This window comes from Sitophilus oryzae, unplaced genomic scaffold, assembly GCF_002938485.1.
Source record: "Sitophilus oryzae breed Bouriz unplaced genomic scaffold, Soryzae_2.0 scaffold_465_pilon_pilon, whole genome shotgun sequence".
NCBI lineage: Eukaryota > Metazoa > Arthropoda > Insecta > Coleoptera > Curculionidae > Sitophilus > Sitophilus oryzae.
This window is the reverse complement of record NW_022147046.1, coordinates 2,551,109-2,574,369: the sequence shown is the minus strand read 5'-3', so window position 1 is coordinate 2,574,369 and position 23,261 is coordinate 2,551,109. Positions and strand designations below refer to the sequence as shown.

Genomic DNA, 23,261 nt, shown 5'->3' with positions numbered 1-23,261 from the left:
TTGTCCTAAACGTAAAGGGGTTTGGGGAGTGGGGCTCAGCTCAATTAGAGGACTAGGAGGCTTGTAAAGGGGTGCAGTGGGTTGGGATCATCTGGCACTCTTGGACCGGAAAGGGCAGGTAAACGCTGGTCCTTGAGTGTGGGGAATGTGGCAGAAGACGTTACGTTAAATTGTCCGATCGGAACGTCATAAAGCTATGTGGTTATTCTCAGCCTCCGATGTCGTACTAGCGCCTTGCTAGTTAACCACCATAATATAAAGCTTTTTTACTAGTAAAAGTCTTTATATTTTTACTTCTCCTCTCGAAACTGAAAAACGCAGGCATATAAACTTGTTTTCCGGGTTGCCTCGTTACTCGAAAAATATCAAACCGTTGTCGAATGGTTTTTCTCGACGACACCGTCAAATTCTTAATCTGATTCTTTTTGAGCTGGGTCGCCCTGTAGCCCGGTGATTTTTGGTCTGGCCAGGGTTCCAAGGAACAAATGTCCTCAGGAATGGAGGACCAAGCTGGTATCGGAGGGTCGAGGCTTGGCCAAGATTCCGTAAAGGTTCGAATTGACTGGAACAACACCCGCCGTGCCTTTGCGTCTCTTCGGTGTTTTGGCCTGTCCATTTAAACGGTTTATGAAGGTTCGATTTCTTGGAGTTATGACCGTTAAAACCTATTTTTTCTAAAACTGTAACGGCATATGTGCCAGGAAATCGGATCTTCAATAAACCACTCATTTTGCTAAGTATTATTATAACAAAAAATCATGTTTTTTATTTTTATCAAGTTTTGGTAGTGCTGACTGGAGAGTGCTAAGGTAATGGAGGTACACATCTTTTCTTATTTACTGTTTAATGCTAGTCTGGTCTCTAACGTTGAATCGAGAGTGCTAAGGCAATGGAGATTCCAAGTCTTTCATTGTTCTAGTGTTTTCTTTTTAGCGTTGTTTGGGACTAGGTTCGCACTAAAAATTTTGAAAGATATCATTTTTATTTTCTGTAATTTTAAACTAAATTTTATCACTCTATTCTAGTCTCTGTAATGTTGAATCGAGAGTGCTAAGGCAGTGGAGATTCCAAGTCTTTTACTGTTCTAGTGTTTTCTTTTTAGCGTTATTTGGGATTAGATTCTCTCTCATAAAAATTGCGTTCACAGCCTTTCATATTTTAGCGTTTCCTGTTTAGTGTTATTTGAGACAATATTTTTTCTAAAAATTTAAAATGATGCTATTCTAGTCTCTGTAATGTTGGATCGAGGGTGCTACGATAATAGGGGTTTACAGCCTTTCTTGTTTTAGGTCTTCTTTCTGGCGTTAAAGGGATTATAATAGATTTTCTCTCTTAAAAACTATACTAAAAAAACATAATTTTTGTTTAAAATAATCTTTTTTACATGGTCTCTTGTGAATGGATGATACTATTACGATCGAAGAGTAACAGCCTTCTTGTTTTAGTATTCCCGTTCACGTATAAATCAAGTAAATTCACTCTGATTTAAACTGTTTTATTCTCTATATTTTTATATAATTTCAAATCAAACTTATAATATTTTTTATTAAATTTACTGGTCTTTGAGATGAATGAATTGATAATGCTAAAGTAGTGCTGGTTCCAGTCTGGCTTTATTTTAGGGTTTTCTTTTCACTGTTGTAAGAGATTGGAATAAGGGATCATTTCTTTTTTAAATTTTGCTCTGCCCCATCAAATTTTTCTCTGCTTTATCGCTGTATCTAAACTAGTTTGCATAACTCTCTATCTTATGTAAAATATAATTTTCCTAATAATCTCATGTCAAAACGATAGAGCTCTTTCAAAATATAAAATTTACCCTGCGATGGACAGCCAGCATTGAGGGGGAGGGACATACTTCTTGACGTCTAATCGGAATGGTGGGATGGGCCGTAGTCCAGCATATTCAGCCTAGTGTCAGTGTTATTGAGGTAAGTCCGAACACACACCTGTCCAGTTCTTTTCCATAAATCTAATTCAGAAATTTTCTATCTTTTCAGAACTATGATCGTGTACGCAGCGCGTGTTATTTGTGAATTTAGTCGGTCTGTGTTAGATGTCCTGCTACTAAAAAGTACTTCCAGGTTTTGTCGATCCTGATGACGCGTTAAATGGGATTCCCCAGGGACCGTCCGTAGTTCCTGAGGGACCAGGGGCGTCCTTCTGCTCCCGCGATGTGACGACACTGCTTTTTACGCCGTGTAGTAGGAATCGCCAGTGAAAGAATGTGGAATGGAGGTGAGTTGAATTTATTTGGACTTTATGGACGCGGCCATCTTTACTGATCTTCTTTTTATCATTGTTTCAGTATGCAGATGAAGAGGAAATGTAGAAGAACCATTTCTAAAGCATAATCATAACGATCGCGTCGGTTCGTGGTTCTGGAGCTCTAAGGCTTTTCACAGCATTTTAAGGTCACACTTTTTATTTGCGTTCATACTTTCTTCGAATTATATATAATACTTTGTATTTCTTGTCGTTTGTAAAAATCACAAGAAATAATATCTTTAATTTTTTTCGAGGTGTCTGTTTCCCAAAATAATTTAAAACCAATTAGACTTTTACTCTGTTATGTTTAATTTATTATTAAAAAACATTTTTTTTTGGTCAAAGTTTAATGAAATGTGTGCCAGAAAATCGGATCTTCAATTCACCATTTTCTTTTTTTCAAGTATTTTTATAACAAAAATTATTATTTTTTATATTTTTATCTAGTCTCGGTAGTGTTGAATGGGGAGTGCTAAGGTAATTGAGGTTCACAGCCTTTCTTATTTTGGTGTTTTCTGTTTAGTGTTATTTGGGATTAGATTCGTTCTAAAATTCCTAAAGGATATCATTTTTATTTTCAGTAATTTTAAACTGAATTTAATCACTCTATTCTAGTCTCTGTAATGTTGAGTCGAGAGTGCTAAGGCAGTGGAGATTTCAAGTCTTCCATCGTTTTAGTGTTCTCTTTTTAGCGTTATTTGGGATTAGGTTCTGTTCAAAAAATTCTAGAGGACATAATTTTTATTTTCTGTAATTTTAAACTAAATTTCAAACAATAACCAGTCTCTGTAATAGTTTTCTGTAGGGCAATGTCATAGGATTAAATCTAATTTTTTCTATTCTCATTTTACTATTTTTTTAATTATTCTCTAATTGCATTTACATTTAAAAAAAGGTCTGAGGTATGTTTCTTAATAAACTTGTACGTTTATACTAAAACCATTCAAAATATCTTTAATTTTGTTCATGTTTAATATAATAAAACTTAAATTTGATAATTTTAAAATAATGCATTTTGCACATCATTAATTGTATTTTCTAGTAAAGTAAATTCTCGTTGAAAATAACATTTTCTCTCTCATATTTTCCTCAATATTTCCATTCAATCTTTAGAGTTCTTTATACAGATTTATCTCGTTAAAGACGCCTTAAATCTTTCTTGTTACCTATAGTAGTAAATTTAAATTTTGTGACCTTGAGATGTCCGATGTGCAAGGTCTCAGTCGTAGTACCTTCTTCACTAACTGTTGCCTTAAGGTACTCTTGTCCTTAAGGCTGTTTCTGAGGAGGCACGACGATTGGTGCAGGTCTGGAACGAAGATATTCTGGAAAAGGACAGTAGGATGGAGAGCATGGAACGAGATGAAATCAGGTATGTTATAAGATTTATTTCTTTTTTTATTATTTTCAACTAACGTATTTTTTCTGTTGTTTCAGGTTAGTGAGCGTATATTTTTTGTGCAAGGGATGCATATCGTGGAGAGTGCTCTGCAAAAAACGTAAGTTTTTTTTTAATTTTTCCTGGTTTATTTGATTGTTCGTTTGTTTTCCCGGAGATGGCGTGAGGGCGGTCCTGCAGGAGCTAAATTCACCTGTGGGGTCCCTCACAGAAACGAAGCAGAGTGTCGAGTTGACCTCTACCGGGGCTAAAGTCCCCTGTATGAGCGTCCTCACAGAAGCACGTTGGGTTGAGATCCGCAGGGGCTAACGTCCTCTGTGGAGGCTCCTCACAGAAGCAAAGAACATGCTTTCCTGTCGAAAGCAGCAGAGGTCCATTGGGTTGTTATGTCTTCAGTCTTTTTATTGGGTTGTTATGTCTATCTGTTTTTTTAAGAATGTATTTGATGTTCTTATAGCTCTGTTCATATTATCTAAGTCAAATTAAAATCTAGAAAATCTCTTAACAGTTATTTTTATTTTTTAAATTAAACCTGTAGGTGTAGGTAATTTTCTTTAACTTCTTAATTTTTTTAACTCACTTTTATTTAATTATTACTATTTTAGAGTAAACGCATGTCAATAACTAGCATTTCGATAACTAAATGTTTAATACAAATAGTTTAAATTTTCTAAATTTATTTTTATATTTTCAGTTCAAGTTCAAATATAATTCTAGGCCCCAGAAAAGAAGAATCAAGTTTTTTAAGCTGTGTAGAAGAGATTTTTATGACTTTCTAGGTCACTATTAGTATTAGCCTTGTTTATGTATTAGTATTTTCTGAAATTTTAAACTAAATTTAATAAAATAATCATCCAATTCTAGTCACTGTAATGTTGAATCGAGGGTGCTAAGATAATGAGAATTCCAAGTCTTTATTGTTTTAGTGTTTTCTTTTTAACGTTATTTGGGATTAGATTCTCTCTGATTTAAACTATTTCAAAAAAAAATTATTAACTATAATAATTAATATCATTCTTCATATTATCTTAGTCAAATTGAAATCTAGAGAATGTCTAACAGATATTTTTATTTTGTTAAATTAAACGTGTAGGTGTAGGTAACTCTTTATAACTTCCTAATTTTTTAACTCACTTTCTTTTACTTATTACTACTTTAGAGTAAACGTATGCCAATATCTAAGCATTTCAATAACTAAATTTTTAATACAAATAGTCTAAATGTTTTAAACGTATTTTTGTATTTTCAATTCAAGTTAAGGTATGATTCTAGGGCCTAGAATCATAGAATAGAAATATAGAAAAGGAATCGAAGATTATTGTATGGTTCTTCTTGTATCTTATAGATTTACGTTGATTGAACATATACTTTGTTTGAAGCTGTATGCAACAGGTTAGAGAGTCATGTCGAAGCCAAATTTAAGTCTACACAATTTCTATGTATATGATACTCTTTTGTTGCTCCTAGACTTTTTTACAGCAGTAGTTCAAGATACTCTAGTACTATCAGTCTTTGTATGAGTCTCCAAGGAACCACAACAGGGTAATTTTGAGTAGATATCTTTAAGGTTATCTGAATGTCTTACTAGGTTCACATTAACTCATGTTCAGTGTTTCAATTTCCAAGCTCTTCAGGGACTAACGTTCTCTGTATGAGCTGCACTGTAGGTATTGTGGATTGGTTGTTGCATATCCTTTTTTTCAGGGCGCTATATGTGGAATTTTTGGGTGGGTAGTGTTGAGTGCTGTGAAAATATCAGACAGATTTTGAGTGTGAAAAAAAATATATAGTGATATATACTACAGGTAAGACAGGGAGACGCAATATCACCAAAGCTGTTTACAGCAACACTAGAAGAAATCTTCCGTCAACTGGACTGGACCGGAAGAATTAAAGATAGATGGGGAATTTCTTAACAATCTAAGATTCGCTGATGACATAGTCCTAATTGCCAATAGTCCTGAAGAACTACAAGCCCAAATTAACGAACTAAATACAGCCAGCAGTAAAGTAGGTCTCAAAATTACGCATTATCTTCTACAAGCAAAAACTAAAGTAATGTACAACGAACTAGTAGGCAGAAAAGACATTCTAATAAATAGCACAACACTAGAAATAGTAGAAGATTAAATATATTTGGGACAACTAATACAGAGCTTGGGATCTCTACCACCAGAAATCATACAGAGTGGATACGACAAAAGACCCTCAAAAGTAAAATCTCTTCAGTGGCAATAGGTAGGATACCTGGCAAGAAGGACAGACAACAGATGGGCGAGAAAAATTACAGCATGGTACCCACAAGGAATTAAGAGACCTAGAAGACCATTACATTAGGAAATTAGCAGGGATAACTTGAGCTCGCATAGCCAACGACAACAATGGGCCCAACTACAAAGAGATTATGTAAATATGTGGGGGAGGCTACACCATAGTGTTTGTTGAACAATCTGTTGATGATTACTACAGGTAAGAAAGTATCCTCTTACAGCTTCATCATTTTCTAGATTTTTAAATATTTTTTTTTATTTTTTAGATAAAATAATCTGCATCAAAACCGAAGTGTACAGGGTGGTCGAAATTGGTCTGTTTTAACAGAGAAAACCTATTTCCTGACTAGATAGAGCAAAACCGACATAGATGTCATGGGCTCGTTTCTGGGATACGTCTAATGGCGTAAATCGCCTGTTGATATTTTCACTGCTGACTGAGATACGGGGTCTTTTTTAATTCTTTACCATTTGGAAACTTGTCCATAACTTTTGTATTTCGCGGAATAATAAGATTCTGTAAAAACGTTTTTAAGGCACTTTTTTAAGCGCAATCCAGTGGCGTAGTCAGTTTTTTTCTATACTTGCTTTTTTTGTCAGAAATAATGAAAAATATATTTTTTTAAATGGAAATCATAGTTGGCTATGAACTTAAAAAAATGCCGGCGTTTAACCCTTTCCAATGATATAAAGTTATGTGTATTTATTTCTAAAAATGAGAGAAATATTAGGTTTTTTATCTTTGTGTCGAAGCGGGCCTTGATTTTGTGTTGACCTATTATAGTTGCCTTATTATTTTTTGTCACAATTTAATATTCTATATTATTATTTATCTGCATAATTAAAGACTTTTGAAAAGGTAAATCAACATTCTATCTTAGTATTAACATTTACAATTAAAACGCCAGGGTTACAACTGCACTATTAAATGGAGAATTTAGAAAGAATTGGATTGGAACAAAGGGCCCCTATCTTGGCCCCCATATCTAGGCCTGCTAGGTTCTGTAATTTAACTCCTTTCAACTTTTTTATGGGTGAAATTATAAGACCTTAAGAGTTTATTTTTTTTTATTTTTCTTAAACCTTTAGAATTATATCCATATACAGGGTTGTTCACCACATACGACACGGAGTATTGTAGCTAAACGATTAGATTTTTACAAATTGTAAGATTTGGGTTCGTTGAAGAACTGTTAGAGCTACAATTTAAATTTATTTTTACAAGATACAGAGTGTCCCAAATAAATAAAAAAATATCAAAGTTGTATTTTTATAAATGGAACACCCTGTATATTATTGCATTTTTAGTTTCTACGATTAAAATAAAGGTAAATTTGATTAAGGTTTATTACACTTAAACCTTACCGTTTTTGAAATATTTTCAATTTTGCGAAATTGCAGTATAAATTTTAAGGCTTCATTTCTCCGAGGATATCAAGGTTTTTAATACTAAATATTTACTGAAGTTTATTTATTGATCAGTTATTGTGTTGCAATAATAAAAATTATAGTACCTTATACAGAGTGTCTAAAAATTTATTTTAAATAATTACTAGCTTTAAACGGCAATAACTTATTTAATTTAAATAGAACACCCTGTATATTTTATGAGAAGCAGATGCACGATTTAATTGTCTATCAAATTGTATCGTACCACTTCTTACCTATTCCTTCAAGTTTTCGTAGAAAATGCATTTTCTTATAATTTAGACCTCATTTATCAATATACCCATGGAATATTGACATTTTAGATTGTTTTTAAAACAAATGTACAAAATGTACGGGCTAGTAATATTATCGTTTTTAGTAAAACGATAATATTATTATTACTAAAAATAATATCGTTTTTAGTAAAACGATAATATTACTAGCCCATTTGTATGCAAAAAGAAAACTATTTAAATCTTTATAAAAGAGTATACCATTAATTAAATATACCACCAGTATTTCCGCCCAAATACTAATTAACTACATACTTAATTGTGTTCGTTAATAAATTATTCTAAATAAATGTGGATTTGAATTAGAAATCAATATTATAATAAGTTATGAAAATGAACGTATCTGTTGTTATAAATAAGCATTTGTCAAAAAATTAAATATCATTTTTAAGGTGTTACTTTTTATCACACTGTCTAATACACATACATAATTCAGTTTTTTAGTATTTGGAGCAATTATTATTTATCAACGCAAACAGTCAATTAATGTAGTTTGAATACTGGAATCATATTAACTGGTCCTCTTTAACAAATATTTAAACAGTTTTTTTATTTATTTTTTAATGAAATAAACGAACTATATCGACAATATTAGTATCTGTACTCTTTAAAAATTTGGTACATCTTTAAAAATAATCAAAAATGTCAGTATTCCATGGGTATATTGATAAATGAGTGGACGGAAACTTGAAGAGATAGGTCAAAAATGGTATAATACAATTTGATAGACAATTAAATGGTGCATCTGATTCTCATAAAATATACAGGGTGTTCCATTTAAATTAAACAAGTTATTGCCGTTTAAAGCTAGTAATTATTTAAAATAAATTTTTAGACACTCTGTATAAGGTAGTAAAATTTTTATTATTGCAATACAATAACTGATCAATAAATAAACTTCAGTAAATATTTAGTATTAAAAACTTTGATACCCTCGGAGAAATGAAGCCTTAAAATTTATACTGCAATTTCACAAAATTGAAAATATTTCAAAAACGGTAAGGTTTAAGAGTAATACACCTTAATCAAATTTACCTTTATTTTAATCGTAGAAACTAAAAATGTAATAATATATAGGGTGCTCCATTTAAAAATATACAACTTTGATATTTTTTATTTATTTGGGACACTCTGTATCTTGTAAAAATATTTTTAAATTGTAGCTCTAATAGTCCTTCAACGAACCCAAAACTTACAATTTGTAAAAATCTAGTCGTTTAGCTACAATACTCCGTGTCGTATGTGGTGAACAACCCTGTATAAGGGAAGAACCATTGGGACGAGAGAAGAATTACAGAAGATTACTAAGCAAGCTTTTGGACTTATTACACAGATCGCCTAATAAATCGTTGTAACTCTGTGCGCAAAAACTATATTCACCACACAAAAAATACGTTTTTTTAGTCTTGTTCTTTGTTTATTGTATCGATCTCAAATGTAATTACTAATACCCTTGTTTATATAGGCTAATACTAATATAGAATGTTAATTTACCTTTCCAAAAGTCTTTAATTATGCAGATAAATAATAGCTAATATAGAATATTAAATTGTGATAAAAAATAATAAGGCAACTATAGGTCAACACAAACTCAAGGCCCGCTTCGACCCAAAGATGAAAAACCTAATATTCTCTCATTTTTAGAAATAAATACACATAACTTTATATCGTTGGAAAGGGTTAAACGCCAGCATTTTTTAAAGTTCATAGCCAACTATGATTTCCATTTAAAAAGTTATATTTTTCATTATTTGTGACAAAAAGAGCAAGCATCGAAAAAAACTGACTACGCCACTGGATTGTGCCTTAAGAACGTTTTTACAGAATTTTATTATACCGCAAAATAAAAAAGTTATGAGCAATATTCAAAATGGTATAAAATTCAAAAATACCCTGTATCTCAGTTGGCCGTGAAAATATCAACAGGCGGTTTACGCCATTGAACGTGTCTCAGAAATCGAGCTCACGACATCTATGTCGGTTTTGCTCTATCTAGTCAGGAAATAGGGTTTCTCTGTTAAAACAGACCAATTTCGACCACCCTGTACAAATAAAATATATTGGATGTCTACGTAAGAAATTTTATGAAAAAAAAAACATATGTGGCAACATGGTGGTAGATATGTGGCAAATTTGTGAGTTATTTTGGTAAACCATAATATTTATTATTATAAAACAAAATTCTAGTTTATAATTATATTTGTATTTTTATAGTCATTATATCAATACTTACTTTTTTCTTTTTTGTATCAAACTTTTAGGGGATATTTATCGGAAATCTGAATCCAATTATATCATCCTTCACCATAAAGTCAAAAAAAACTTGAAAAATGGAAAAAGGAAGTAAATATATGGGCATGAGATAGGAGTAGATGATAAAATTTTAAGATATTAGTAGCAGCTGCCAAATTATTTTTGTTTTTGAAATAGCTACTCGCGCTACGGTGAGAACAACAATTGTTACTTTATATTATTTTTTAACCTCTTATTGTTACCTTTTCGTAATATTTTATATGAGTATATTTTTAAACTCTTCTAAAATTTAATGTTTATTTAATATTTCAGGTTAAAACTATGTTGGATGTTCCTTCTTGCAAGAATTTGAAGATGGGAGGCAGTTGTGAAGCGATGGACTTACAAAAAAGAGGTAAGCATTTCGTTAACTTATCTTGTATCTCTTAAACTCCTTGGTTTCTCTGATATATTATTTATTGATATTTTTCTTTACATTTTAGATCATTTTTTTTTGGAAATGTGCATTAAAACAGGGAAAAATCAAAGATAAAGACTCTGGATACAGATAATAGTAGATTCTGGTAGATTATTTTCTTTTATCTATGGATATAGAGTTGATAATGGACGACACCTGGACGACACAAAATAATGACATAAAATAATCTCCTCTTTGCCTTTACCCTGTTTTGTATTTTTCTTTAATTCTTATTGATTAGAATTTTTAAAATAAGTAGATAAAAATTTTCAAATTATTTTTATTCGATATATGTGTATTTTATGTTGCCTATATTTAAGGCGTTTAGTAAATCACATTTTAAATTTCTTTGAAAGTGTGGTTAGAAAGTAGAAAAAAATAAAAATGTTTGCTTTTGCAGTATAAAAAGGATTTTTCAAATACGTTTCTAGACATACATAGAAATAATTTATAATTATGGAATTTGTACAAAATTCAGGGTAATTGCTATACTTTTAGTTTGTGAATTTAATATAATACATCACTTTTTCTAGATCCAGTTTGGAACCTCCTTGCAAAGAAATTATCGAAGATATTGAAGATTTGATTTCCTCGCAGGATATAACTCCTAAGGAGAGATATAATTCAAAGAAGCATGTGAAAGTAAAAGCCAGAAAGAAAAACGTACTTAAATATTTCTTTATATTCTATTATACAATTCATTTTCACATTTCCTTTAGAATGAAGAAAACATACCTGTTCCATTAGGTGACAATATTCCAGGAGTCCAAAACATTTATGTAAAAACCTGGGGCTGTGCCCATAACAGCTCAGATTCAGAGTATATGGCTGGTCAGTTGAGTGCTTACGGGTATAAACTTACCGATAATAAAACTGATGCTGACTTATGGTTATTAAACAGTTGTACTGTTAAAAACCCAGCTGAAGATCATTTTAGGTAAATTGTTTTTAAACTGAAACACTTCAAAATTGTTTATTATTTTGTTTTCTACATAGGAATGAAATTGAATCGGCTAAAAAGCTTGGTAAACATGTAGTTTTAGCTGGTTGTGTTCCACAGGGTGCTCCCAAGTCGTCTTTTGTTCAAGGATATAGTATAATTGGAGTTCAGCAAATTGACAGGGTTGTTGAAGGTACATAAACAAAATATTTGAAACATGAAAATATACAGGGTTATTCACCTCATTTAACACTGAATACTGTAGCCAAATGATTTGATTTGGTTTGATTTTGATTTTATTTATGAGTGATGGGATTGTTGATGGACTACTAAAGCTACAATTTAAAATTACTGTCAAAAGATAAGGAGTGTCCCAAATAAATAAAAAATATTAAAGTTGTATTTTTTTAAATGGAACACAGTTTGCTAACACTTTGCTACACACAGTTGGAACAGGTTTGCCATACTTCAATCTTAACGTTTTTGAAATACTTATGTAACAATTTTAATGCTTCATTTCTCTAAGCGTATTTAAGTTTTTAAAACTAAATATTGTACTGAAGTTTTTCTGTTTACTAAATTATGTGCTGCAATAATAAAAATAATACTACCTTATACAGAGTGTCTAAAATATATATTATATAATTACTAGTTTTAAATAGCAATAACTTGATTAATTTAAATGGAACACCCTGTAATTTTAAGAGAATCAGATGCACAATTTAATTGTTTATCAAATTATATTATACCATTTTTTACCTATCTCTTCAATTTTTTGTAAAAAATGCATTTTCTTATAATTTATATCCATGGAATATTGACATTTTAGATTATTTTTAAAGATGTAACAAATTTTCAAAACATACAGATGCTTATAATACTGTCCATACATTTCGCTTATTTTTCACATTTCTTTTATTTTTCACATTTAATTAGAATAATTTATTAACTTAAATAATTAAGTATGTAATTAATTAATATTTAGGCAGAAATTATGGTAGTATATTTTATTGGTATACTCTTTTACAATGATTTAAATAGTTTTCTTTTTGTAAACAAATAGGATAGCAATATTATCGTTTTTAGCACCTGTACATTTTGTAAATTTGTAGCTTTAAAAAAAATCTAAAATGTCAATATTCCAATATTCCATGGGTATATTGATGAAAGGTCTAAATTATAAGAAAATGCATTTTCTACGAAAAGTTGAATAAAAATAAGTTGGTAAGAAATAGTATAATACAGTTTGATAGACAATTAAATTATGCATCTGATTCACGTAAAATATACAGGGTGTTCTATTTAAATTGAACAAGTTATTGCTCTTTAAATTGCTAGTAATTATCTATATATGTATATAAAATACTAATGTTTATCTGTGTCGTCTCTACTGAAGTCACGACTTGCTCTAGAAAGTTGCTTTTTTTACTAAAAGATAGCTAATTGGCTCTACTAAAAACTGTCGTCGCCGGATTTTTTATTTTTCATTTAATTAAACAAAAAATAAAAAGGTTTTTTTTCCCGATGTCGTGGCGGATGCGCCAGGCTTCAACTAGTTTAATATAAATTTTTAGACACTGTGTATAAAGGTGTATAATTTTTATTATTGCACCAGAAAATTTAGTAAATAGGAAAACTTTTGTATAATGTTTGGTTTTAAAAACTTAAATACTCCTAGAGAAATGAAGCATTAAAATTATTATTGTTACTGCATTTTCACAAAATTGTGAATATAAAGCGGTAAGATCAAGGTGTGGTAAACCTTAATCAAATTTGCCTTTATTTTAATCGCAGAAATTAAAAATATAATATACAGGGCGTTTCATTCAAAAAAATACAACTTTGATATTTTCTTATTTATTTGGGAGACTCTGTACCTTTTGAGAGTAATTTTAAATTGTAGCTTGTAGTCTGCCAACGATCCCGTTACTAACAATTTCAAAATATCTAATCATTTGGCTACAGTCAAAGGTTACAATACTCCGTGTCGAATGAGGTGAATATTCAGTATTATTTTTTTATTTTTTTTACATAGGAGCATTTTTTTGTATCTCTAAGCATGTAAACTATATAGGGGACTATTAATATTATATACCTACGTTTTGTTTATCTAGAATTCTATTTTAGTTGTTGAAGAAACGCTTAAAGGGAACACAGTTAAATTATTAGGACCCAAAAAGGAAAATGGTAAAAAAATTGGTGGAGCATCTTTGCTCTTACCAAAAGTAAGAAGGAATCCTCTAATAGGTACTATACTATCATTAAATTTTATTTCCTTGCTTTATACAAGTTTTGTAATTTTTCAGAAATTATAGCTATCAATACAGGCTGTCTTAATCAATGTACCTACTGCAAAACCAAACACGCTAGGGGTGAACTAGGTAGTTATCCACCAGAAGAAATAGTAGCCAGGGCTAAACAAGCTTTTGAAGAGGGGGTAGTGGAAATATGGTTAACTTCAGAAGATACAGGTAGGTATACCAAATTTTTTTTTAGTTTAAAAATAATTAGACAATATTTTTCTCTAGGAACTTATGGTAGAGATATAGGTACATCCCTTCCTGAGTTGTTATGGAAATTAGTTGAAGTAATTCCAGAGGGGTGCAGGTTACGATTAGGAATGACCAATCCTCCGTATATCTTGGAACATTTAGAAGAAATAGCCAAAATAATGCAGAATAACAGAGTTTATAGTTTTTTGCATGTTCCAGTTCAGAGTGGAAGTGATCAGGTACTGGCCGACATGAAGCGGGAATATTCTAGAGAAGATTTCGAACATGTTGTAAATTTTCTAAGAGAAAAGTTAGTAGTTAAAAAGACATTACATTATTATCTCTTTAAAAAAATGTGCTATTTTACTTTAGGGTTCCAGGAATGACAATAGCTACAGATATTATATGTGGTTTTCCTACAGAGACTGAAGAAAACTTTGAAGATACCATGTCTCTGTGTAAAAAATATAAATTTCCTAGTTTATTCATTAATCAGTTCTTCCCAAGACCCGGCACACCAGCTGCTTTGTTACCCAGGGTGGACCCTCAAGAAGTAAAGGCTCGAACAAAAAGGTAAAACATTATACATACTCAGATGCAAAAAAACCCTACGACACTAACCAACTGGTCCAACTGGTTAAAGTTCAGTATATGCGAATCAATTTTATTAATAATGTGGCCTTTCTACTAGAAAGAATATAAAGATATACCGTATGATCGAATAAAAACGGCGTCAGCGATGGCTATGAAATGAAGATCGCTGTCATTTTATATGTAAATTTATATAGGAGATGTCATCGATCGTCCTTTCCCAGCCAACTGGACGCCGTTTTTTCTCGATCATACGGTATTACTATAGTTTGTCCAACGACAAGATCCTTGACAGTGATAGATGTGTCTGTCATTTTAATTTCAAAGTAGTTTATTTTATTTTACAAAGAAATAAGTTGGTACAACTGGAATGCATAGCAGGAAATTAATATATTTAAAATTTGACTGATAAGTGACTTCAAAATATTGTGAAAAAAAACTATAAAACTAAAAAAATGTAATCGAGTTGTTTTATTTAAAAAAAACGGTATGTGTTAATACAAAACAAACAAAAACAAAACACCACATGCAAAAAAAATATAAAAATGAACTATTTTTTACTTTCAAGCTTCAAGAAACTTCCTGCATTTATTATTATATTTATCAATATATAACTTATGTACAAATAAAAATTTGTAATATTCCACAGGAATAAATAAAACAAACTATTTTATTAATAATAACACTTACCAAATTTTATATCTTAAAGGTTGATTAATTTTAAACCAGTACCTTTTGACATTATTTTCTGCAGTACTAAAATCCATTATTTACCTATCGTGTGATGTCAATATATATATATTATATATATATATATATATATATATATATATATATATATATATATATATATATATATATATATATATATATATATATATATATATATATATATATATATATATATATATATATATATATATATATATATATATATATATATATATATAGATTTATTAAACCGCTTATACGAGCCCAAAAACTACGTTGCTTCATTGGGCTCAGACCCGATTTCGACATTTCAGGCCCGCGGTCGGGTCTGAGTACGATTTCAGTGGTTATCGTCTAGAACGGTTTCCCCACTTCCCCTCGCCAAATTTCAGCTGGGCCTGAAAAAATGGTTTTATGTTTTTTATATACGATTGGGGGTACACCGGTACTGACACGGGCGGCGCCACCTTCGACATTAGTATAAGTGTATAAGACAATTTACGTTGAATCGATGTATTCAGACCCAAGAACCGGCAACACGGTAAAGCAAACTATTAAAGGGAAACGAAGATATAGCCGTGTTATATTTGGTAGAAAACAAAATGCTCATACTTTAATTAGAATATTAAGAAATTCAGACAAAAAAAAATCCGGTCGTTCGGCTAATAAATATTATATGTTTGTATATGTATTATATTATATAGAAACAAAATTATTTCGATCGGCGGGTCAAAAATTGTAGGAGTACCTAAAAATTTATTTCGATGCTATGATTTCGTTGTAGAAGTAACTAAATTTTTTTTCATCTAAATCGATCAGCGCGTCGTGTCGAAGAATTGTAGGAGTAACTACAAATTTATTTCGATGCTGTGATTTCGCTGTAGAAGTACCTAAAATTTTTTCGTCTAAATCGATCGATTCAAAAAATTGTACGATTACCTAGAAATTTATTTCGATACTATGACTTCGTTGTAGAAGTATTTAAAAATTATTTTCATTTAAATCGATCGTCGTATACCGGGTGCGTCTCAAAAGTTGCTTACCCCTACAACTTTTTTTATTTTGTCAGATAAAAAAACGAGTTTTGGTATGTTTTTGTTATTAAAACGATAACATAAATTAGGATTGATTGACGTATTCAATTGTTTTTGGTCACTTCCTGTTTCACCGGAAATAACTGCAACTTTTGATTTTTAAATGACACCCCCGGTATGTTTTTACATTATTCGATAGAAAATCACACTCTGAATAGAATAGCATATCATAATATGTCAATTTTTGACATTTTCACATATGATTTATTTGTAACATGCGGTTCATAATGACAATTTGACTCGAGTACCAAATTGTGGTACCAAATTATTCGTAGAAAAATGCTTTTTCCAAATATGCTATCGAGCCACCTTTGTTCCGTTTGAAAAAATTGAGATACTACTCTCTATAATACATAGAAATTTAAAATAAAATTTTTTAAGCAAAAATGTCAAAAGTTGACATATTATGATATATTATTCTATTCAGAGTGTCATTTTCTATTGAATAATGTAAAAACATACCGGGGGTGTCATTTAATAATCAAAAGTTGTAGTTGTTTCCGGCGAAACTGGAAGTGACCAAAAACAATTTAATACGTCAATCAATTCCAATTTATGTCATATACTAACATACCAAATCTCGTTTTTTTATCCAAAAAAAAAATAAATAAAAAAGTTATAGCGGTGGACCACTTTTGAGACGCACCCAGTATAAAATGACAGCAACCTTCATTTCATAGCCATCGCTGACGCTGATTTTTTTTTCGATTATACGGTAGCTAATCAGTACAATAATTAATTTTATTTGATTACTACGTTCACTAAGATCTAAAATAGTAATTTTAGTGTAACAAAAATGTTGATTGCTACAAGTAATAACGTTGTATATTCAGTTTACAGCTGGATGCTATCTACCAACACCATATAAATATAACAAACACGTTCTATGGTTGCATCTCTATAATATGTTCTACATTCTATCTATATTTACTTCGTAGTCGAAAACTTAGTTAGAGTAATATATGGTAATATAATATTAATATTCATTGATTGCAATATGAATGAGAATAGTGCTTTGTTTTAATCATAATTCTAATAAATTGAACTTGAAAGTATGGGTTTCCCAGAAAAGTAGGTGGTTCCCATTCTATACAAATAGGGAATTCCCAGAAGTTCATGCTTTTAAACCTACACTTTTTTTACTACTTTACTGCTATAGGAATTTTATTTAAATTTAAATGATTACATTACACTTTTAAACATTTTGTTTACAGTTTCATCCAAACTCAACTCGCCAGGTTAGACTTTAAATTATTTATATTTTGTGACGGGAATTCGTTACAATTATTTTGTCGGGTGTCGAAAAATAAACTTTATGATAAAACTCGAAGAATTTCAACAAATCACTTTTATTAACAAACTGTACGTTTCCGTGACAAATCAAATCATATGTTTTTTCTACCTACTGTCCCTCGCTCTTTTTTATAATGGACTCGTCCAAGCGGTCCGAAGCCAAGAGCCCTATAATAATAATACCGTATGATCGAAAAAAAACGGCGTCCAGTTGGCTTGGAAATGACGAACGATGACATTTCCCATATAATTTTTCATATAAAATGACAGCGATCTTCATTTTATAGCCATCTTTGACGCCGTTTTTATTCGATCTTACGGTAGTTCTCTGTTCCAATTTTTAAATAAAATTTGTAGAAACAATCTTAATAAGAATACTTACTACCTATTTTGATTTTTTTTCGTCTGAATCTCTTAATATTCTAAATGAATACACTTTACTTATTAGATAAGTATACACATGGCATATGTATGATTCCAAAAAACGGCGTCAATTTACCTTTGAAAACAATCGTCAGAATCGATCGTCGTGTCAAAAAATTGTACGAGTATCTAAAGTTTTTTTCATCTAAATCGATCACCGTGTCAAAAAATTGTACGAGTATCTAAAAATTTATTTTGATGCTATGATTTCATTGTAAAAGTATCTAAAAATTTATTTCGTGCTATTATTTCGTTATAGAAGTACCTAATTGTACGTAGAAATACCTAGAAATTTATTTCAGTACTATGATTTCGTTATTGTAGTACCTAAAAAATTTTTCGTTTAAATCGCTCGTCGTATTTGTGTTTTAACATTATTCGATACAAAATTACACCCTGAGGGTGCATCCACACTATTCTAAAGACAGCGTATCTGCGTAACGGCGTAACGACCTTGAATCGATTTCCAGTAATTCTATGGGCTGAAATTTTTGACAGATAAAATTTCTGATAGATGAATTTTTCATCCAATAGAATTACTGGAAATCTATTCAAGGTCGTTACGCCGTTACGCCGTTACGCCGTTTTTAGGATAGTGTGGATACCTAAATCTATCGAGGCGACGCGACCCGACGCGAAGGGTCAAAAATTGTACGAGTAAAAAACTTTAGGTACTTCTCTATATGTATAACCATATGCAAAAATGTCAAAAAATTAACATATTATATGTCATTCTATTGAGGGTGCATCCACACTATCCTAAAAACGGCGTATCGGCGTAACGGTGTAACGACCTTGAATCGATTTCCAGTAATTCGATTGGCTGAAAATTTTGACAGATCAATTTGATAGATAAAATTTCTGACAGATGAATTTTTCAGCCAATAGAATTACTGGAAATCTATTCAAGGTCGTTACGCCGTTACGCCGATACGCCGTTTTTAGGATAGTGTGGATGCACCCTCAATAGAATGACATCATACCTAATATGTCAATTTTTTGACATTTTCTCATATGGTTTATTTGAAATTGTAACTTGCGGTTCATAATGACAATTTGACTCGAAATACCATGTGTGTGGTACCAAATTATTCGTAAAAACTGCTTTTTCTAAATATGCTAACGAGCCTCCCTTGTTCCGTTTGGAAAAATTGAGATATGATTAAAAATACGATTTGGGCATCTTATAACAACGGGCCCGGACAAGACACGAAAATCATTAGATTATCAAATCTATTTTTCCAAGGCTCCTTGATTAAAAATTAGTGTTTTTAATACAGCCATGGCACTCCAAATTGAAATTTAAAAAACAATTTGTTTAAAGCGAGAATGTCAAAAGTTGACATATGATATGTCATTCGATTCAGAGTGTCATTTTCTATCAAAAACTGAAATTTTTGACAGATCAATTTGATAGATAAAATTTCTGACAGATGAATTTTTCAGCCAATAGAATTACTGGAAATCTATTCAAGGTCGTTACGCTGTTACGCCGATACGCCATTTTTAGGATAGTGTGGATGCACCCTCAATAGAATGACATATAATATGTCAATTTTTTGACATTTTCGCATATGGTTATACATATAGAGAAGTACCTAAAGTTTTTTTCATCTAAATCGATCATCGTGTCGAAAAATTGTACGAGTATCTAAAAATTTATTTCGGTACTATGATTTCATTGTAGTAGTACCTAAATTTTTTTTTCGTCTAAATCTATCGTCGTTTCAAAGAATTGTACGAGTACCTAAAAATGTATTTCGTGCTATGATTACGTTATAGAAGTGCCTAAAGATTTTTTTCATCTAAATCGATCGACGGGTCAAAGAATTGAACGAGTACCTAAAGATTTATTTCGGTGGTATGATTTCATTGTCGAAGTAATTACATCAAAGTAATTACGATCATCGTATATATGAGTGACTGTACGATAAGGCCGTTTTGTATGATATTTCTCTCCACAGGAAAAAGTTTACACAAAAAGGTACCGTATGATCGAAAAAAAGCGGCGTTCAGTTGGCTTGGAAATGACGATCGATGACATTCACCATATAATTTTACATATAAAATGCAATTTTCATTTCATAGCCATCGCTGACGCCGTTTTTTTTCGATCATAAATATGATAGAATTCAGTTATTTCACAATAATTAATTTTATTGCATTATTTCGTTCAGTGAGATCTAAAATAGTAATTTCAGTGAAACAAAAATTTTGACGGCTACACGTATTCTTTAAACTGTGGCTGCACACTACAGTAATACGTATATTCAGTTTACTTTTAACTTTTTTTCTTTTAAAGTATAAAGATAATATACGGGGTTCCATCATCACTTAGTAAACACTTACAAAATTTACTAAACGAAATTGATAATGCATTGTAACTTGATTATGCTTATTACAAAGAAATTTAATTTTTAAAGAAATTTCAGATAAAAAAGCTTTCGTACAGATGCATTTATAAGGCAGAATATATCTAATACTAACAATAAGTACAATAATATTCACTAGAGCAGAAATGCACCGTTTTTACTTCTGCACTGTGATCAATTACCGCGTCAAAAGGTCCGTTCGTCTAATTCTAATATAAATATTTGAGAATTAAAAGCGGCAACGTCGTGGGTCTGGCGAAAACGAATAAACCTCTATTTTTTATATAAATGGGACAAATTAAACGGTCCAGCATCAGGGCCTGACGGCATCGCTCGAACATTTTTCGTCCGATATACCCCGGGTCTGACGGCCTATCTTAAACGTACCGGGTCTGACTCCGTCGATTTAAATATATATATATATATATATATATATATATATATATATATATATATATATATATATATATATATATATATATATATATATATATATATATATATATATATATATATATATATATATATATATATATATATATATATATATATATATATATATTTTACAGCTCTACTCCAGTACTATATGTTTAGTACGATCCTTGTAGCATATACGAGATGGTATACAAACTTTATTGATGGTAACTTTATTGGTGTATTAGACTTTCTGCCTGGGCAGCGAGTATTAACTATAAACTGTGCTCTGGGTCTACAGTTAATTTTCCCTCGATTTTTCCTCCACTCGGCTTCAAAAGACACAAAACACACGTAATAACACGAATCAAAATGCATCATCTTCCAAAACGAAGATATTTGACATAAGTTGACACAAAATTATAACCTATAATTTGGCAAGTCTTTGACAAGCCTCAAAAATCTAAAGGCGAGTTCATACGCATCGGCGTTCGTTCATCGTTCATCGTTCCGTCAAACCAATAAAATTGAAATATGATCTGTCATTTTTGGAACAAACCAATAAAACTGATTAAAAACAACAAAAGACGACGAATGGCGGATTTATATTTAACCCCATCCATAGTTAACTTAAAAAATATTAGAAACTTTTTTAGTAAAATAAATAGATTGGTATGGGACGTCATCTGCTTCTGTCATCGTCTGTCGAAATCTTACCTGAGAAAAAAAAACAGAGTATAACAGCCAGTAGTGTTGTCTTTGACTCGCCATCCCATGTTGCAAAAAGAAACCCCAAATAATATTTTTGTTTTTATTCCTTCTTGTATAATATATAGCTATCAATATTTTTTATTTTCTTCGTAACATCATCAAACAAGTTTATATATATTAATGCTAAACAAATCTCCTCTAATGCACCAGCTCTATTGTAACAATTTTTGTAGTCCTTGTTTTTACCCTCCCATAATAATAAATGCGCTCTATAAAGCTCTGTTAGTTTGCAGACATTTTTTTATAAAGATGGAACACTCCACCATATACTATTGTCATATATTAGCAGTACCAGCACTCCACAGTACTAAATTTGTGAGATTCCATTAGTTTCCTACATTTAGTAACGCACGATATCCACACTGCACCGACAACTTGTTGTAAAACACACGACAAAACAGAGACTCTTTGAACTTTACCGACTCGAGACGGGATATTCAAAAGTCTCCGAGTTTGGAAACAAAACAAAAATGAGAGAGAAATGTCGCAGAAATATTGGATTTGTCGCAACTTTGTCTTAAAATATGAATGTTTCTATCTTTTTACTGTTTTGCCTGCTTGGTCTGGACCCGGCTTTACGTTTTTTTGCATCTGAGTGTATTTTTTTATATATTAATTTTTAGGCTTACAGAACTGTTTTATGCCTACACACCTTATGATCATAAAGTGGGCGAACTACAAGAAATTTTAGTTACAGAGGTATGTCACTTATTTTATTGAATTTTATGTGATTTGATATTATTTGAATTATTTTTGAAGATATCACATGATAAGAAACATTATGTTGGTCACAATAAATTCTATGAGCAAGTTTTGATTCCAATGAATGGGAAATTTATGGGAAAACTCGTGAAGGTGAAAATATTAAGCGCCTCTAAGTTTTCCATGATGGGACAACCACAAAGTGACTTGGTAATGCCAGGGCTGGCACATCCATTGGACAAAGGCGTTGTATCTGGGGTTACCATTAATAAACCTAATAATAAGGTAAATATTTTTCATTTAGGCTGTATTCCGTTGCAAAACCAGGCGAACCAGACCGGTATACTATGGTAAAGAGCGGTTCCTGAAAAACATGGGTTTGATACCGTTTGGTAAAATACTGGAAACATCAAATGTTGACGTTTTCTAAATTTCAATACCTCTATTATAAAATTTTTTATTTTTATGCGCGTGTAGTGCACACACAATTCTTTTTCATGTTTCGCACACACAATTCTTTTTCATGTTTCTTATCACTTTATGTATCTTTTTTTGGAATTCAAAACTGCTTCAGAAATGTTTGTGAAATCTCTGTTTTCTTTTCAGATTTGGGTACCAATTATTTTGGTGATTGTGAGTGCCTTGATAAAATTTCTCCTTAGATACTTTTAACATAAAGTTATCAAGAACTTGTTGACATTACATCAGTGTGAGCAGTAAACTTTGGATACATGACCTATAACATTGAATAATTCATGATAATTGATCTTGTATAAAAAATACCCGAGATTCAATATGCTGCTTATTGCATTTGTTTTACTTGTATATTTATTAAGTAATTAATATGTATTTAATTAAATATGTTTTGTTTTTATTTGCTTAATTTATCCATATCCTCCATACTAAAATTTAATATTTCACTCTCGATTTAAGTATGCTCTAACTCTATATAATGTTATCCATAATAAACAAGTAATTTAAAATACAAATAATTTATTTACGTTTCTATATTTTTTAAAATTATCTTGAATTAATATAAAAAATAGTATATCATTTTGAAAATTCTCAGCTTCTGATAAGCTTTTTACAC

The 23,261-nt window shown here is 30.9% G+C and overlaps 1 protein-coding gene and 1 long non-coding RNA gene across 2 annotated transcripts; both read left to right on the top strand.

The window, feature by feature from the left end:
• The first annotated feature begins 1,801 nt into the window (after positions 1-1,801).
• Positions 1,802-2,373, top strand: LOC115885887. The gene is made up of 3 exons (XR_004050808.1): positions 1,802-1,931; positions 2,001-2,238; positions 2,309-2,373. It is a non-coding gene; the product is annotated as an uncharacterized LOC115885887 (long non-coding RNA).
• Positions 2,374-10,604: 8,231 nt separating this feature from the next.
• LOC115885879 (threonylcarbamoyladenosine tRNA methylthiotransferase) lies at positions 10,605-23,043 on the top strand. The gene is made up of 11 exons (XM_030904915.1): positions 10,605-10,847; positions 10,902-11,031; positions 11,088-11,305; positions 11,365-11,501; positions 13,436-13,555; positions 13,615-13,779; positions 13,837-14,110; positions 14,173-14,373; positions 22,093-22,168; positions 22,229-22,456; positions 22,778-23,043. Exons 1-11 carry the CDS (start codon positions 10,825-10,827, stop codon positions 22,841-22,843), a joined length of 1,638 nt encoding a protein of 545 aa, XP_030760775.1. The 5' UTR covers positions 10,605-10,824; the 3' UTR covers positions 22,844-23,043.
• Positions 23,044-23,261: the final 218 nt, after the last annotated feature.

Excerpts from the sequence above, each read along its gene's own strand:
- LOC115885879 (XM_030904915.1), top strand. The coding sequence starts at position 10,825 with ATGGAATTTGTACAAAATTCAGG. Across the intron at positions 11,502-13,435 it reads AATTGACAGGGTTGTTGAAG|TTGTTGAAGAAACGCTTAAA; the intron begins GTACATAAACAA and ends ATTCTATTTTAG. Across the intron at positions 14,111-14,172 it reads GTAAATTTTCTAAGAGAAAA|GGTTCCAGGAATGACAATAG; the intron begins GTTAGTAGTTAA and ends ATTTTACTTTAG.